Source organism: Trachurus japonicus, chromosome 11 (assembly GCF_045865225.1).
Source record: "Trachurus japonicus isolate A0001 chromosome 11, Traja_1.0".
In the NCBI taxonomy this organism is placed as follows: Eukaryota; Metazoa; Chordata; class Actinopteri; order Carangiformes; family Carangidae; genus Trachurus; species Trachurus japonicus.
This window is the reverse complement of record NC_140917.1, coordinates 29,227,968-29,243,180: the sequence shown is the minus strand read 5'-3', so window position 1 is coordinate 29,243,180 and position 15,213 is coordinate 29,227,968. Positions and strand designations below refer to the sequence as shown.

At 41.2% G+C, this 15,213-nt stretch overlaps 1 protein-coding gene across 2 annotated transcripts in view; it reads left to right on the top strand.

Moving 5' to 3' along the window:
* The window catches only part of csmd2 (CUB and Sushi multiple domains 2), a 241,768-nt gene that overhangs the window by 179,464 nt on the left and 47,091 nt on the right, over window positions 1-15,213 (top strand). For both annotated transcript variants that reach the window (XM_085792239.1, XM_085792238.1), the window contains exons 34-42: window positions 4,482-4,577; window positions 5,168-5,371; window positions 5,997-6,121; window positions 8,513-8,609; window positions 9,507-9,611; window positions 9,823-9,941; window positions 12,076-12,145; window positions 13,631-13,747; window positions 13,957-14,166. In XM_085792239.1, the coding sequence (XP_085648365.1) occupies window positions 4,482-4,577; window positions 5,168-5,371; window positions 5,997-6,121; window positions 8,513-8,609; window positions 9,507-9,611; window positions 9,823-9,941; window positions 12,076-12,145; window positions 13,631-13,747; window positions 13,957-14,166 (1,143 nt within the window). The remainder of the gene's footprint in view (window positions 1-4,481; window positions 4,578-5,167; window positions 5,372-5,996; window positions 6,122-8,512; window positions 8,610-9,506; window positions 9,612-9,822; window positions 9,942-12,075; window positions 12,146-13,630; window positions 13,748-13,956; window positions 14,167-15,213) is intronic.

Genomic DNA, 15,213 nt, shown 5'->3' with positions numbered 1-15,213 from the left:
ACAGAGGACTAAATAAAATGTTGTCTTAGCCATATGCCTTTCATAAGGATCCAGTTAAAGTCGGAGACAAATTGCTGACACAGGCAGAGCTGCCGTGGCTGCAGGTGGGCTCCAGTGAGCTGTAAAACAATCCAGCAGTGACAACAACAACTTAAAGAGTCACAGGGATAACACATCAGCAGACAGGCTCAAGAAGACTTGCATGCATACACGCATGAGATGGTATTGCATGAACACACATGTCAACTCTCAGGGTATGCATACGCACACCCATAGCACACAAACAGTTACATGCTAGGTTTAGTGCAGGGAAATGAGATAGAGATTTCCTGTCTCCCATCCCCAAGAAAAACCGACCTGCATATTTAGGACGAAGCAAAGTTACTCACTAAACATTACCACAGCTATTACATAAATAGTGAATTACAGACCTGAAGCATCAGTATTATGTTAATTATATTGTCTCAACTGTTCAGCTTGTAGCTGTTTATTAATCGCTGGGGGACAGCTGGATAAATCCTCACCTCAACTGCTGCCACTGTGTAATAATTACCTCGAGTAAACCCACAAAACATGGCCACATGCCTTACCAAATTGTGCTTTTATTTAAAAGCTTTAATTTATATTATGTTGTAATAAACAATTCCATAAAATCAAATCAAAATCACATTTGAAGAAATGCCATGATTATATTCAAGTGCAATATCTTAATTTATTTATTTATTTTTTAATTCTGTTAATCTTGTGAAAAATCTATGAAATACTCTCTCGCAACCCAAACCTATGACCTTTAACTGGCATCCAGACCAATTAATTTCTTTTCAAATCTATTAATTGTCATAATGTAATTTGATCGTTTTCTTTGCTGTTATCTAAGCTAATCTTGTTTTTCCTTGATCCCAAAGATAAACTGACATCTAATTTAGCCTCTAAATGAAGTTAGGTCTCATGAAACAGCCTCCCTTTGCAAAAAGATCCACAACAGAGGTACAGCCCAGGTGCGTGCAGATAAGAAGAAGTAAAAAAGAGCAGTTAGAGTGAGAGAGAGAAAATGGAGACAAGCAAAAAAAAAGATAACATGTGTAAGGTTAAAAGGGAGAAGGTGAAGCAAAGAGAATGATTTGTGTTGCAGCGGTGTTGTAAAATTTCGGATGCGTGGATGTGATAAATGCCGCAACTGTGTTGACGGGCTACAAAAGCAATAGCCGGAGTAGTGGGAGGTTCAACATTTGAAGACCGTGCGAGTGAAAAGGTGTGTGAGTTTAGGCCAGCTCTCCATCTCAGCCTGCCGTAGCCCTGTGGCTTGACAAAAGCAAAATGATTACTTTGGTTTGTGTCCAGGGCAGCCTCAGAAAATCCAGTTTACAGCTCAATAAACAGGACGCTATATTAACTGCGGACTCCTGGCGGCAGGTTCACAGAGCTCTCTAACCAGGCATGGCAGAGCAGAGCTGACACACATTGGCAAGGGAAGAGAGACTTTTTGCCCACACAGACAGTGATGCTGGAGAACTAGTGCACGTGGGTATAACTGGCATGAATTAAGTGTAACCCAGAAGTGTGTACCTGTATCTACTATACTCACACCGACGCTCATAAATCGACTGGCACACATACAGTATCTGCAAACCTATAAATTAAAGACTTCACCCATGTATTATAATTGTACAAGCTATCATTAGGTGCAGTAAATACACAGCCGGGTGATGAGGATTTTTGTGTTCGACAGCATATTATTTGTCATGTATTATAAATTACATCAGTCAAAATAGGAAGCAATTTGCTGTGATTACACTAACCTTTAACAGCATATGACTTTAAAGCAGTCAGAGTAAAGCATGTTTTCATTACTGTCATGCCATGTGAAGGAAATCACCCCTTTTGAAAAGGAAAGGCAGTGATTGTGAATTATCGGAGGCGCCGGCTACAAGCAGATTAAAATGGCAGGAATGAGGCAAAAGAAATTACGGTAAACGAATGATAAAAGATTAGAATTAGAAAATAAAAGGGGAGAGCTTGTAGTCTGCAGGGATGAAAAGGCTGGATCAGGAAAACAGGAAGACCTATCAAAATGCAAATTTTTGAATTGATTGATAGAAAAGAAATGTCAATTGTCAGTCTTCTGGCCATCAGCTATGACAAGGGAGTCTTATTTTTTCAGCCATACCCAAGTTTGACCACTTTAATCATTAAAGCTACTTGTGTGTCGGTGCAAACATGTATTCATGAAATGTTAAAAAATGTGCTTCCTGTAATCCCTGCCAGGCCGACTGTGTTTTTAACTCTGAAGCCATTTGAATCGTAGTTTAACAGCTTGTGTGTTAATCTCTGGCATTGTTCCTGGTGACTGTTGTGTCTGAATCAGTGCACAGCAACATTTGCCACTGAATTTTGACTATTGACTCCCAGCCAAAGTCATATCTGTCCTTGTGAGTCTTTCATATTGCCAGCGTGGAGGATCTTTTTAAGGGCAAAGCAGTTTGGAGCTGGAGAGTGGCCAGAGGGGTTGATAAGTTACATGCTGACACATGTTTGATCTGTCTGGATGAATACCTGCACCGCACAGCAAATTATAAAACACTGTCACCATGACAGCACGCAGCAAGGGCTTCCTCTAATAAACTACCCAGCATGCCTTGGGGATCCTACAGCGGAATTTGAACAGTCTGGCGATGACGCATGAAGAAAGTGTGCCATCGGAGCTATCTCAGGACACTGCACTTAAAGGCATAGAAATATTCACACAGAAAAAACATGAGCAAAAACATGTATGCAGAGGATAGACTCGCTGACACACACACAGACTCAGACACACAAATGTTGCCTCTGGGGTTAAGCACGTCTGCCTCCCACTACAGTGTGACAGCAAGCAGATGCAGAGTAATGAGATCCACTGCAGAGAGCCAGTCAGCAGCACACTGAGAGAAAGACAGAGAGGCAGAGACAGAGATGCTCACACTTTATATCATGTTCTGTGTCAGTCAACAAATAGTTTTCCACCACAGTAGATACACCATGTTGGGTTTTCTTGTGTTTAATTACACTAACACTCGAAGATTATGAGAATAGCTGGAGATCATATCACCAATTTCAGTGATAAAATATTGTTTTTCCAGGGGTTTAAAATATTGGCACAGATAGATGTTCTCAGAGAAATAATGCTCAAGCATCCCCAAGAAATACTGAGCTCGTCTGTAGTAGTTCATGAATATATCATCTTGCAGAGAAATCCTCACTTTTTTTGGTGGAAAAATACATTTCACACACAGACCAGACAAACCACTAATGGTTCTCAGATGCCATTTAAAGCTCAACTCACACCCGACTGGTCGAGAGCCTGTTGGCTGTTCCTCAATCTGGCAGCTACAACAACCAACACTTGATCACCCTTTGGTCTTTAATTTTGACAGATGGACAGCCACTAAACTGTGGTCAGGTGACCTCACAGTTCTGCCTGTGCAGTGTGCTATTAAGACTTTCTGAATGTAAGCAGGAGCTTGATTGTGGAGAGCCTTACACAGCAGGTGATAAATCCAACCTTGAATTTGATTCTGTATTTCACACACGGGCAGCGAAGTCAAAGCAGACAGAGGTATGATCTCTGCAGCTGGGTCTACGGCACTCAGGACTGTCACCGCACCGTTTTAACCCAGCGCCAGACTCTTGATTTATGATCTCTTAATTGATGCGAGCTACAGTCGGGGGTGAGATTTACAATAGCGAAGCAAGGCCATGACGAAGAAATCAACCCTGAATCAGAAATATATTTTAGCAGAGAAAAACAAGACACTGAGGATAATTAGTTGACAAAATGTTCAAGGTTCATTTAGTGATCAAAAGTAACTTCTGAGCTCCAAGAACACAACTTTTCAGGGGCAGACTGCAGTCAGACAGGATAATATCAGTGCCAATAATCATTTAGACACATCCCATTTAGACACAATGTAGCTGAAGGAAATTGTTGGCTATCTGATAAGCATCGCAGATAAGCATAGTCCCATATGACCGTAGAATATTAGGCTAATCTTAATAACCGCCATGCATTTGCATATTGTGATATGCTCATGATGCCTCATGAGCATGTTATAGTTTCACCACAGTAAGTTCATCTGAAGTCTAATATGACGACATAACACAGCTTGAGACCAAACTTTCCTGCAGTGTATCCCACAAAGAGAGTCTCTAAAGCTATTCTCAGAGACATCTGCAGGTTGTTATGTTTCACACAATCAGCATCTAGTAGCTACTTTTTTTTAACTTTCATGTGGACACAGATTGAGTCCCTTAAAATAGCTGCTTCCTTTCACACCTAAATTGTTTTGCACCAGACCGCTAAGTGGAATGTTTGTTAGTTAACTGCATGTGCTTAGGTGATAATTGGTTATGAAGAAACAGTCCTTTGTACCCAAACAAACATAAAGTGAAGGCAGCATTTTGCTGAAAACATCACAATCTAAGTCTGTACCTTTTCTCCACTCAAGGCGAGTCATTGCCGTTGGCTACCTCCAACCAAGTACTGATCCGCTTCACCTCAAAAGGCCAGTCCAGCTCTAGAGGATTCCATTTGGTCTACCAGGGTAAGTTTGTAACAGACACACACACACATGCATGCTCACAAGTCCTGCAGTCCCTATGTTTCTCTCCATAATAGATGACTTCAGCCACTGTTTCAGCTCTGACTTGCTTGTGTGTGTGTCTGCAGAAGTGTGTGATCTGGAGCATTAACTCAGTAAAAGTGTGGCCGTCTGTTGAAAAGGTTGTGCTTAAACTCCCCATTTCATCTAGTCCCCTAAGAGGGACTTATCTCTTGAATTGTTATTTTCCCTTAAACAATGCAGTGTAGCAGAAATGGCATTTGCTGCAGATATCCACAGGCAGCAGCAGCTCTGGAGGAAATTTAATGAATAAATAATTCATTTTTGCATTTTATTGTAAGTAAGCTGAAGGAACCACAAGGCAAAGAGAAACTAAATATCAGATTTGGTTTTATCTATTTGGGACACACTGATCACACTGACACTGATAAAATAGTGAGATTTATACAAGTCCCCTAATGATATAAAGTGATGAGCTCTTTTCAAAGTTCTCAATACGGATAAATGTTACAGGTAATGACTCAAAACCAATCTGTCTCTCTCTCGCTCTCTCTCTCTGTGTTTCTCCGAAGCTGTGCCACGGACCAGTGCCACCCAGTGCAGCTCAGTCCCTGAGCCCAGAAATGGCCGCCGGATGGGCAACAACTTTGCTGTTGGCGCAGTGATCCGCTTTGAGTGCAGCCCAGGTTACATGCTGGAGGGATCAAGCGCTATTGAATGTTTGACCGTTCCCAACGCTTTGGCACAATGGAACAGCTCCATACCCAGCTGTATAGGTGGGGCACCAACAGTGAAACACAGACACACACATTCATTTAAAGCCTTCCGTGTGGTTGTGTGGTTGTGTGGTTGTGTGGTTGGTTCCTCTCTCTCTCTCTCTGTCCTTTCTTTCTTAGTTTTGTAGCTCCTTTTCCTTCTTTACTTTGTTTCCTGCCATGTCTTGTGCCTCAGTCTCTCTCGCTTGATAACACGAGTGTCAAACTCTTGTTAGTCTGACACAGATGTGGGCTGCCAGCCAGCGCCTCTAGCAACACAGCAAGGTTCAGCCATGCAGCACACAGGTAGCAGGGACTGCTGAGGGTCACAAATACACACAGACATACACACACACGCACGCATATGGTGATACCCACATGTAGTGTATATACACAGACACATTCACACACACAACTTACAGCTGTAACAGATGCTCTACACTGTCACCAGATGTGTCGATGTGCAGAACAAGCTGGGCAGATAATGTGTGTGTTAGCGTGTGTCTGTGAGTGCTTTGATGGCCAGGTGGATCAGACTAGTTGTGTAGTCTTGGAGCACATTGACATTTTGGTTGTGATTTAATCTTATACGTTTAGTGTGGGGGGAAAAGGACAGCAAACAGGAATCTCTGCTTTTTTCCTGCAGTTCCATGTGGAGGGAATCTGACTTACCGAACAGGCACCATCTTGTCTCCTGGCTTTCCTGAGCCGTACCTCAACAGCCTCAACTGTGTGTGGAAGATCACTGTTCCCGAAGGATCAGGAATCCAGGTTTGCAATAACAGTTTCTTCCTCCTGAATGACAGCTTGGTAATAATTAGTTTTTTTCAAAAATAACAAAACAGAGGTAATTATTTACAAGAGTTAAATTTGCATTCAATACCTTAACCCACCTCAAACGCAATTTTATGTTTTCTAATTTACACACAATCCACAGAAAAACGGCACCGTGTGCACACTGTCGAGGATACACAGGCAGCATCATGATAAAATAGGACATTTAAATAACTGACTTAGTGGCATGAAATATAATGAAATAGATTCAGATTTAAGATTTAAATGCGGTTTTATCTGCTGCCTATCAGCTTGAGTTTATTATATAAGATTCTCCATTAAAGAACATTTTTCTGAAGAGCTCTAGTGACCCATTTGTTCACTTTAAACATATGGACTAATCCCCTTTTAAAAATGTCTCTGGTCAGACTGTTAAATCATTTAACAGATTTTATTTATCTGTAGCCTCTAGCCATTGCAGCTCTGCGTGGTCTTGGGAACAAGGGGTGATGTGTTTTCAGGTTACCAAGGGTTCCAATTAACAGAGCTAGCGTCTGTATATCAAAGTGAAGCGTTTACAGTTCTGTGTACAGGAGAGCTCTGATTTAATTTGGCAGATCACTATACCAGAAACTGAAAACCAGAAATACATTTGTAGAATTTCCTCTTAAATTACTTTACTTTTCTTTCGTGGGAGTTAATTCACTTTGCATATTCCTATTCTTTGATTCGTGTGTGATGGAACCCCACCGGGAACCCGAGCGAAGTCCCTGTGGATCCGCCTGATGGAAAGTTTTTTAGGCTTATGCTCCAGCCTCTGTGGCTAATGACCTCAGTGCCGTCCCTCAGCTATTAGCTCCTCCATCTCAGCTGACTGTCCTTGCAGGTCAAATACCCGAGATAGCCCTGAGGCGCGCTTAGCATGCCGCACAACACACTAACATCGCAATATCTTGGAGGTGAGATAGAGGATGAAGAACCGAGATCTGACTGCACACACTCGCTCTGAAACGTAAAAAAGCACCGCAGTGAAATAGATATGTAATATAGGAGCCTTTGTGTTCATGGGGCCTGCTCCACACACAGACACACACACACACTTCCTCACTACCAAGGGATCACTGCACTGCACTGCTACATTGAGAGGTGCTAACTGCAGAGTGTGCGGCGCTGTTTGTCCGTACTCTCTGAAGATGAATCCTCATCCCTACTATTCCTACTCCACCTCATCTGTTTTGCACCTTCATCCCCTTTCTCTGCGTCTGTCTTCTTCGCACTCTTGCTCCCCTTCCTACAGTGAGCAGAGACACATTAGTTTGAAGTGTCACGATTCAGAAGAGAACTTAAAGGAGCACGGTGCCTTGCCGGAACATTTGCCATGGCCCCCTAATGAAAGATCAATCTGTGATCTGCCTCGACTCCCCGGGTTGTGCCAGAACCCCTACTGCCCCTTTAATTGGCTCATATCCGATCTATTACCATTGGAGGCAGAAGGAATGGAGGACTAAAGAATGGGTGTGATGGGAGAACAGAAAGGGATGTTTGGTCAGGGTGAAAGAATGAAGGAGGACACATACGATGTTGAAGATGTGGAGGAATTGCCTCTCAAGACAAAGACCAAAGATGTTTCTCACACTTTCACGTTTAGATATTAGGGGGAAGCCCACAGTACCACTTCCTTTGGTCAGCATACGACAGCGAAATAAGTTTTAAGCACATCATTTAGGCAGCTGAGCTGCTGTTCCACCAGTACGTGGAGTCTTTGTTTTCTCAACAGTGGTGACTGTTGTTAGAATAAGTCTCAGCGTCTCAGCATCTCCTTGAAGAATATTCAACAGTCTCTGCAGCTGTCCTCGAGTTTTCTTCATTTCAAATCCAATAGTCACCACTTGAACACAGCCTTTTAACGAGGCATTTAAAAATGAAAAGGAAGCAAGACGTATATTGTCGAACGATTGTGTTCCATTCCCCTGAGAATTGGGCACCCTTGTTTTCAAAGTCCTTCATGTCTTTGGTAAAGTTTTATTTCACCCTTTATGTACTTTAAACGGTGTGAAGAGAAGGAAAAACGTTTGTGTAGTTAACTGAGCCTTTATAGAACCTTCTCACAATCTTTGTTTACATAAATGGATCGATTGTTGACTTGCCATGACCGAATGAGAGTGAAGCTGGACAGATGACCATGTTTTTAGTCCTTTGAGTTAAGACCTAATTTTTAATTTCCCTACATACTGTATGCACACTCGACCCTCCTGTTACTACTCTGCTCTCTAAATCACATCCCTTTACCAGATTCTGTACTGAATTAATGTTTCCATTTTTTCCTACTTGTCACTAATTGTGTTCCTCCTCCATCCCCTCTTTGGGTCTGTCTCTTCCCTTTCTCAGATCCAGGTAATCAGCTTTGTCACAGAGCAGAACTGGGACTCGCTGGAGGTGTTCGACGGAGGGGACAACACTGACACCATGCTTGGCAGCTTCTCAGGTACTGCTGAATTTGTATTAGTGTATGTATCTAATTCCTTGTTAACTCTATAGCAGTTTATACCTAAAAGCACAGTCTCTGCAACTTAATAGCCTAATCAGTGCAGCGCCTACTACCTGGAACACACTGTGCTTGTTCACCAACGCATACAGTACCGAAACTGGGGGCCTCATTTGGCACAGTTGGCATTGCAACAGTGTTAAATTAAATTCAGAGTACATAAAGCCAGCTGGTGCAGACATGGGAAAGTTTCAAAACTCCAATCTGTTTGCACATCCCCTGACAAAGTCTTGGTGCGTTTCCACAAAGGTTCTCTGCCTTCTCTGTGCAGAATTGTAGTCAATGATTGTTTACAATGGCTGCGTTACTCTTGTCATAGTGAGGATACAGCAACAGGGAATTCTCCCTTTGTTTATGCTTGGAACCAGACCAAACGTAAATGTTAGATGTACCCTGAAGTAAACAGATGAAAGAGAAATGCCAGGCTCACAAATCTGAGTTATTAAACCACCAATTTTAGGTCACATCTGTAAATGTTATATTGGGGAATGATTGGATTTTTGTTCTCTTCCTATTTTCTTGAAAATATTTTTTTTTGTTATCAGCTGAATACATACTCACATACTGGAATAAACCATTGTCTCTCCGCTTTGTGCTGCTAAAAGCGAGAAGGTCATACTACGCTGTATCTGCCCCCATAAATATTCTAATGCACCTACACACACTCATTCATGCATACATCTATTCTGCATACACGCCCAAACACACACACACGCAGACACACGCTCTTCGCTAAATCGTCAAATGCACCAAAGAACAGTAGCTTATGCGTTTTGTGATGGTCGGCCTATGGAGGAGAAAGCATTGCCAAGCTCCACTATTTATCTTCTCCCCAAGGCACCACGGTTCCGGCGCTCCTCAACAGCACCTCCAACCAGCTCTACCTCCACTTTTTCTCTGACATCAGCGTGTCTGCAGCTGGATTCAGGCTGGAATACAAAAGTAAGTAAAAAAATACAGTATTTCACTAACTCAAGTAAATACCAACACCCCCGAGGAGATGTATTACATCAAATAGCACACATTTCCTATAAAGATTAACTGGTTGTGTTTGCATTAGACTTTCTCACCTTAAGTCTTTTCTCCTATTGCTCTGTGTTATTATTAAAATAGCCTTCCTCTTTTCTCCGTCTTTTCCTCGTCCTCCCCCCAGCCGTGTCTCTGACCAACTGTCCAGAGCCTGTGGTTCCAATGAACGGCATCAAAGTCGGGGAACGACTTCAGATGAATAACGTGGTGTCGTTCCACTGTGAACCTGGATACACTCTACAGGTAACACCTACCTCCTTCAGATACGGTTTGTGATTAAATGCCGATAAAACCCCATTGATCCCTTTTCTCGCCTCTGTCAGTGTCACTCCAGTCACTTTCCACTGTTCTCACTTATCTCTCGTAGCAGTCGTCACATTTCACAGTCGTGGATCAAGCTAAATGTCAGAGGGAAGAAACTGCAGTAAACTTATTGGACTGGATAGTGTTTAGTCGTTCCCTTTTTTCGAAAGTTCACTTAGAAGTTATCCTTCACTTTTCAGCCCCGATGAACTTTATGCTCTGATTATGTTAATGTGATTAAATCAGTGTAAACATATTTGCAGTAACATTTGGAGTACTCTGACTTTAGCTTTAATAGACACCAGACCGGGAATGCATGCACCTTAATTTGCATCTTTTTACCTGTGAACAAGTTATGCATATGCTGAGCTGTGTGGTTTAGGAAAATGGTCTCAGTGGTTTTATAGATTAGAGGATGATTGTTATGATTCATCTCTGTCATCCAGCCTCGGTGTTATGATGCATGACAGTGTTCCCCTCTAGGTTCATCAAATAGGATGGGTATCTAGACAGGTATCCTCCATATGTTGGTTATAATTTATAGGACGATGCGGTGCAGAGCTTTGCTCTAAACTCAGAATTCAGCACAGCCTCCCAAGTTTGACTGTATTCTGCACGTCCTCCAGTGCTTCCACAGTCATCATCAGCAGACAGATGGTGACATCTGTGGAGCACATTGGATGCAGCAGTTCACACAAATTCTACTTGAAAGTTCCCCCTCCACTCTGCACCACATAAGCCTGTCAGGACTGTGTGTTCCCATCACTTCTCACTCTCCGTCCTCATCTAGAAATGCCAGGTTTGGTTTGTGTCACTCGCCTCTTTTCACACCAGTTTTACTGCATCTTTTAATTGCCATAGATACTGTAGTTGTCCAAAGGCTATGGTGACATGTTTTGATGTAATGTGATGGTGGAAGGGCAAGGAGCAGCTTTGAGGAACCATCTCAGTTCTGTGTTGTTACTTTAAGGTGCTATTTATGAGTTTTACTATCACTACGTAACCATCATTAACAGCTGTTTACTTTCCATTCTTGCCTAGAGCTTCGGTGCACCATTCTGTTGACGAGACAAGAGTTTACAATATATTAATGCTAACGTTGGCTCTATAGCAAAATAACTCCTTTAAAATAATTTTGTTGTTAATGGTAGGCATCTGAGTCTTGACCTAAGCTCCATTAAATTATATAAACCGTATGGATAATCAATATGATACTGTATAATAATATTGTATAATGTCAGAAAAAGTTTGAAGTTATGTTGCTAACTTGCAATCATATAATGGCCAGTATATTGCTTTTCTTGCAGTAGTGGCATTATTGGGGAGTAGTTTTTGAATGCACTCGGATATAAATGAAGTGACTAACAATATAGCCAACTTTTATTATTGAACCATACTTTATTGCACACTGGCTTAGTTCAGTCATACTATTAAAACACACAGCTTCTCCAACTCTACATATATTTTATGCAAAAGTTCCTTGTTATTTTTTTTTCACCTTTACCTATTAGAAATTGTATGATTATTAATTGGTTGGTAAATTAGTTAGATTGCTAGGATAAGGAGGAAATTAAACCATTATCCCTTAATTTTGGAAATATCTAAAGTCATTATCAACCTTTGCAGCAGCCATCTTTGATCAGGGAGACAAGTGAAACGATGCTTTCTAATAGTTCAAAAGGTTTATGTTCTATGAACTGGGTTTTTAATCATTTTTTATTGTAAAAGCAAGTTAGTTTTGAAAGTCAACAACACAATTCTCAGAAAAAGGCCTTTTGTATCGCTTATTTTAGCAGAGCAGCGATAAATGTGAACTGCTCTGTAATCTTTCCCTGTCTTCTGTGTATGATCATCTTAATGTGCCTGTGATGCTGCCTCTCTATTGTTCTGTCACTTCAGATGGATTTAGTCATTTAGTCACCACATGAAGTCATGTAGAGACAGGCAGCAGGTTCAAATAATTGGAGGAACAGATGAGTGACAGTGGGGAGAAGAAATTAATTCATAGCCTGCTCTTTGTTGCTCTTTTCTCTTTGTGTCTCTGCTCATGTTGGTTTGTGGGCGCTCCTTGCAGGGGAACTCGCACATCACCTGTATGCCTGGAACTGTTAGACGGTGGAACTACCCGCCTCCTCTCTGCATAGGTAAAAATACCTTCTTCTTTATTTTCTTCCTTGATGTTTCCGTCCTAATTTCTGTCTCCATGGGGATCACACCACGTTATCTTTCCAAACCATATACATTTGTCATCAACATCTCAATGAGAGGAGTATATCTTCCACCTTTACACAAGTAAGCACTACACCAAAGATTACCACGCTTTTAAATGTAAATGTAAATTAAAAAAATTGTGATATGCAGTAAAATCAAAAGCAAAGATAATATTCCACTTATTTGTGTTTAGTATTTGAGTTTAGGAGGGATATGGCAGTTCTGAAATGAATTTCTGCCTGGCGAGCTGAGAGTGCAGCAGCATTGGGTTTTTTTTTCCAGTTACGTAGTTACATAGAGTCCTCCTGCTTGTGTGAACACCTTGACAAACGGGTTCCACTTATTGGAACAACCTACTACTGCCTAATTAGTTCCATCTCAGACTGTGACTAGTTGAAGTCGAGGGAAGATTCATCGTGTTCACAGGCATCAGCAGTTTCCTGATTACCTCAGGTTTTTTTTTCTGCTGCTACAGGGCAACATTTAACCCCTCACTTATTCCTTCCAGAAACACGATGGTACATCACTCTGATTTTTTCTACGTAGTTTCTCCATCCTCTGACTTATATGAGCTGTTTGTCCCATTTATTTCTTAATCTTCTCACCTCTGGTTGCTTGTTTTTTTTTCCCTTTTTAGTACCTCTGTCTGTCTCCTGTCTTCGAGTCAGCTAATTCTTTTACCACGAGTTTCAGATCCTTTCATCTTTTTAATTTTGTGTCAAGATCTCTCGCTCTTTTCATCTCTCTTGATCCCATCTCCTCTTCCCTTCAGTATTTTCATACCTCTTTTTTCTCAGCTCACCTCTTCACTAGCTCTTGTGCAGCTCTGCCGTGGATTTCAGTCAAAGAAACATTTATTCATCAGTGGTTATAGATGAAAAGCTAAAGATGAAGAGCAACAAAAGACATAGTGTATTGAACCTTGATATCTTAAGTAGAAAGCGAGCATCTCAAGAATTCTTACATGGTTATCTCACTATTTAAGAACTCTTCTCCCCTTTGATGAGGTTTTCTGTTTTTATGACAATAATATATTATAATTCCATATTTGCATGTTTGCTGGTTTTCTGCATGGAATTCTGTACATTCTTAAAAGCATATTTTTATTATTGCAATAAAAATGGATTAGATCACATCAGCTTGCACTTAAACCCACCATAAAAATCCTTTTCCAACTTCTGCTTAAAAGGAAAAATATTTCACATTTGCTATGACATTACTACAACAACGGACTAGCTACATTTATACGATGCTACATGCCTCATATAAAGCCATCAAATATTTTCTACTTGTACAGTAGTTGCTCATACCTCCCACTACAACAAGGAACCTCAATAGGGCGTATTTGTCATGTTATTTTAATGTGGGAGAATCACTGTTTGCAGATGCTAATGAAACTCTTTGTTTACCTCTGCCAGCTCAATGTGGTGGAATCCGGGAGGAGTTGGAGGGCATGATTCTCAGTCCTGGTTTCCCTGGCAACTACCCTAGCAACAGTGACTGCACCTGGAGAATCTACTTGCCAGTTGGTTATGGTGAGCATCACAAGAGGCTCTTATGAATTTGGCATTTCCAGACTCAAGAACCTTTAATTATATAACGTAGGGGCCAAATTGTGGAATGAGGACATTTGTAGTTGATATATCTGGCAGAAGTTCATTTAAATCTGAGTTACTGTGAAAAAGAAACACCGTGCTTTTCATACCGATACCATTTTCAAGTTAATTTCCTCTTCTTCTCCCAGGAGCCCACGTTCAATTCCTCAACTTCTCCACCGAGGCCAACCATGATTTTCTTGAGATCCGCAACGGGCCCCTTGACACAAGCGCAGTGATTGGCCGATTTAGCGGCCAGGATATCCCTTCCTCCCTTCTCACCACCTCCCATGAGACCACAGTATATTTCCATAGTGATCATTCACAGAACAGACCAGGCTTCAGGTTCGAGTACCAAGGTAAGAGCCCAGACTTGATGATGATGTGTGTGAAAGCGTGCTCAAAGTTCCTCGTGAAAGATTCAGAAGATAGGAACAGAAAATTAAGACCAACCGTTAAATGTCTCTGATGAAAATAGACTCAGTTAATATACATTTATAATGTTGAGCAAAGTCACCAAGACAAAGTTTGGCAAATTACAGAGCTGAGTTATTTTCCTCTGCAAAGGATATTCAAACTAGTAATTACTTTAGTGTGACTGGAGCTTCTCCGCTGCTTCGAACCATCTTCGCTGTTGCGTTGAGAGACACTGTTACTATAACGATCAGAGCTATTTCTCTATATTGACACAATCACACATTCACCAGAAGAATCAATGTCCCAGAAATGAATAGTGTCTCGTAAAAGCAAAATGACATATTATAATCTCTGATAGTGTTACCTTGTTTTCCTTATGTTCACTTGTGTCATTAGTGTCACTTCACTGTGAGGTGTCTGCATGTAAAGTCATAACATTACTGAATTAGCTGTGGAACCAACTGTGTCAAACTAATCAGCCCACACAGCCAGTAAATTCCCCAGATCTATAAATCTCTGTATATATAAAAATAAACAGCTTCACTGCATATCCACATGGCTGCAAGGAATAAATTGCCTTGTCGACAAATGCAACAGGCACACAAAGTTTGTATTTTGTGATTCAACAAACGAGCCGGCAAATCGAAAGGTAGCATTGTGCATTTACATAATTATGTGTACATTAGCATATAAATCAAGCATTATATTTGCAAAAAAAACCTTTTGCAGTATTTGCATGAGTTATCTCCTACAAAAGGAAGCTGTGATCCGTAGAAATCAATTTCTTTAGTTATATTTATATCCCGGTTTTTCAAGGCTTGCTGCCTGCTCTGCCTTTGTCTCCAAGAAGCATAAAAAAAAAAAGAATTATTTACCCACAGTACCTCTGATGACTGCCTCATACTCCTCCGGCACAAGTTAAACCTGCCCGTGGCGTTTTTTTTATTCCTCTGATAACTCCTGTTTAAGGAGGAGGAGGCAGAAGGAGG